This window comes from Schistosoma haematobium, chromosome 4, assembly GCF_000699445.3.
Source record: "Schistosoma haematobium chromosome 4, whole genome shotgun sequence".
Taxonomy (NCBI): domain Eukaryota; kingdom Metazoa; phylum Platyhelminthes; class Trematoda; order Strigeidida; family Schistosomatidae; genus Schistosoma; species Schistosoma haematobium.
Window position 1 is genome coordinate 27,988,870 of NC_067199.1, and position 3,553 is coordinate 27,992,422.

General features: G+C 29.7%; 1 protein-coding gene across 1 annotated transcript; it reads left to right on the forward strand.

Annotated features, from left to right (window-relative positions):
- Positions 1 to 391: 391 nt before the first annotated feature.
- DOP4 (Dopamine receptor 4) lies at positions 392 to 2,527 on the forward strand (the record flags this gene model as incomplete). The annotated part of the gene is made up of 1 exon (XM_012945381.2): positions 392 to 2,527. The coding sequence occupies one exon, from the start codon at positions 392 to 394 to the stop codon at positions 2,081 to 2,083; it is 1,692 nt and encodes a 563-aa protein (XP_012800835.2). The 3' UTR covers positions 2,084 to 2,527.
- Positions 2,528 to 3,553: the final 1,026 nt, after the last annotated feature.

The window sequence follows — 3,553 nt, forward strand, 5'->3', positions numbered from 1 at the left end:
CATAAATATTTTTAACTATAGCAAACAAATTACTTTAGTTTGCCTAATTAGCACATTTTTTTAATGAAAATATAAGAATATATCAGACTAATTATTGAAAACATACGAAAAGTATTTAATTATTTTATCTCGAATTTACAAGAATTACTGTTTTTAAAATTTTATTATTGGTAATAACACTAAGTTTTGAAATTAATAGTTTGATTGGTCACGTAAATTGAATTTGATTGGCTAGGAAAGTAGAAAAGATTCTACCATTGGAAGGTGAACAGTTAATTATATAAGACATAAGAATAAATAATAATCTATAATATTTAGTAGAATAAGTTTATTCATTTATTTGTTAACATTTAGAGCATGATCAAATAACTTACACTTCGTTTAATGGGAAATGAACACTGAGAACTACCTAAATGTGGATATATCTCAAAATAACACTAATAATAATATAAGTGAACAATTACTTTCAAGTAGTAGTTCTATAGTGGAAACTATAACATTTCTGGGATTTATTGTAATTATAGCCATCACTATTGGTGGTAATTTACTTGTACTTGTTGCAATCTGTACAAAACATAAATTGCGAAGAAATGTTACGAATTGTTTCATAGCATCCTTAGCAGCAGCAGATTTACTATTGGGAGCTATTGTTATGCCATTCGCTGTAATTGATCTATTAAGATCCATCCATAAAGACTGTCTTCCCGAAAATCAGCAAGATCAGTATGTTTTATGGCCATTTGGTCAAATCTGGTGTGATATGTGGCACGCATTTGATGTTCTTAGTTCAACAGCTTCAATTTTAAATTTATGTGCAATTTCAGTGGAACGTTATATTGCTATTTCAGACCCATTTAATTATCCTTTACGTGTAACACATTCACGATGTATTATTATGATTATGCTTACTTGGGTATGCTCTATACTAATTTCCTTTCCAGCCATTGCCTGGTGGCGACATTCAAGTAATATGTATAATGTTTCTGATATGCATAGTGTACCAGATTTAGAATGTTTATTTTCTTCTGACAGAGTTTATTTATTCATTTCTTCGTGTATTTCATTTCATATACCCTTGATAGTTATGATTTTTGTTTATTGGAAAATATATCAGAAAGCAAATGGTCTCATTAAGACCTTTAACACAGGTAAAAGATTGATTTATCGAAAATCACTAGGTGGTGAGGCGATGATATTAAGAGTGCACAGAGGCGGTATAACTAAAACACTGCCGTCAGTCTTGCAACAGGGTGTATTGTCCCATAATCCTAATACTTCTGCCAAAGTATCATACGTATCTTCTCATGAAATCCTCAACAATCAATCGCCTATATTGTCGCCAACAGCAAATGATGATAATAAAAATAATCATGAAATATTAGAGTGTAATGTAGATGAAAACAAAAAAAATACAAAACATGTTAAATTTAATCACTCTAGAAAATCTCAATCATTTGATGAAAAAAACACTCACTGCACATTATTCTCTGGTTGCTACAGAACTGTATTCAATCGATTTAATGTAAACGATTCATTAATACAAAAGGATGACAATATAACAGCAACATCTGGGACGCAGAATGCAGAAGAAAGTTTGCTATCATCAAGAAGCTATCTAAGTGAAATCAAAAAACGAGTACATCGATTCACTAAAGAACGGAAAGCAGCTAAAACTCTTGGAATTGTGATGGGTGTATTTGTGTTATGCTGGTTACCATTTTTTGTTTATAACACAATAAAAGCTGTTTACCCATCAGTTTTAAAAACTCAAGAGAATATAATTTTTCCACTTGTCACATGGCTTGGTTATTTGAATTCAGGTGTCAATCCGTTTATCTATGCATATTCTTTACGGGATATTCGTAAGGCATTTCTTGATATTCTGTGCACACCATGTAAAACACATTCTAATTGGTGTCGCACAAGGCTAAATCAAACTAGAGATACTTATGTGTCACAATATACCGATGAACCAACAGATGCTTTAAAATCTATTAATTGTCAGTCTACAATGTCGCTTGCTAATGGTTCATCATTATACACAGACCACAAATATTCCATGGAATCGACATCTTCACCGTAGCAAAAGAATTTCTCTTTTGAAATGTATTCAGATGAAAATAATCTACAAAATGAATTTTATCATGACAGTAAACACGATAATACAGAAATTTACAGAATTTGTGGAATTTACTATAAAGTCTGACAGTCTACCTTTGAGTTCATCAGGAAAAGGAAATTTTATTTAAAACATTTCAGAACCCAAATGGTAACTAACATCATTTATTAGCCAATGTATGAAAAACTATTCATAATTTCAATACTAAAATAGTCCATATTTTATCAACAATATTATTTCTATTTCCTAACATTGTCACTAGAATCCAATACCTTATAAATCATTTGTTTAAGACAAATGTTTGTACACTGTACTCTATTATGTAAAAAAGTAGGTTTATCTTCGATCCTGTCTATCTATCTAAATCTGTAAAACTACTCAAATAATAAAGTGATAAGTAAACATGTTCATGATTGTACTGTAAGTAACTATATTCATTAAGTTTATTTGGTAGATTGGTAATAAATATTCTTAAAGAAACTCTAAAAACAGTTGGCTCTAACATTGCTAATATCATACGGCTTTGAAAGAAGTCAAATTAATATCCACTAAGAATTTATTTCTTTGATAAATTATAAGTTCATAAAGAGAAAAACTTCTATGCAAATAAGTTACACTCCGTATAGTATACTGCGAATTTGACATTCATGGTATTATGCAATGAATAATGTTGAGTACATATTCTAACTCTTTGTAGGTAAGTGTTATTATAGTAAGCTGATAGTTTCGGGCAGTAATCATACATCGATGTTGTAGTAAATAAATCGCACGTTCCAAACAATAAATGGAATAACGTAGTATTGAGCACAAATCGTGAAACGTATACTACAAAAATTGGTTGATATTTCAATAAATCAACATTAAACAGATTACTATTCACTCATGTAATTTGAAATGACTATTAGTACCCCTAAAATGACTCGTGTAAAGCGATATTATCAGAAAGGTATATTTATAGCTAAATGAACAACTCTTTAAAAGTTATGATTCCGAAGTAAACACGAAACGGCCGATGAAAATTAAGTCTAATGTTTGAATTAGTAAATCACTGACTAATAAATAGTTTTCAAACGTCATTTTGGTCTTCTATTTATCGTACATAAGCAAAAACTTTTTTTATCATTTCATTTTCCTTTTTTTCCAATATTGTTTGTGAAATTTAACATTAAAGATGTCATTTTAATACCGAATGATCATTTGAGTATGATTTCTCACTTCAAACAACCAAATGTTTATGAAATGCTGTCCACTCTTCTTCGATAAAGTCATTTATTCAAAAAAATGACGATCATGAACTTTACGATATTCGGCTTGAAAAAGTCTTGGGCATCCTTAACAATAAACCATTGATCTATATAATAAATGATGTAATTCAATCAGGCAATGAACAGCTGTGGATTGTAGATTTGATACTTTTAAATAAATAAGAACTTT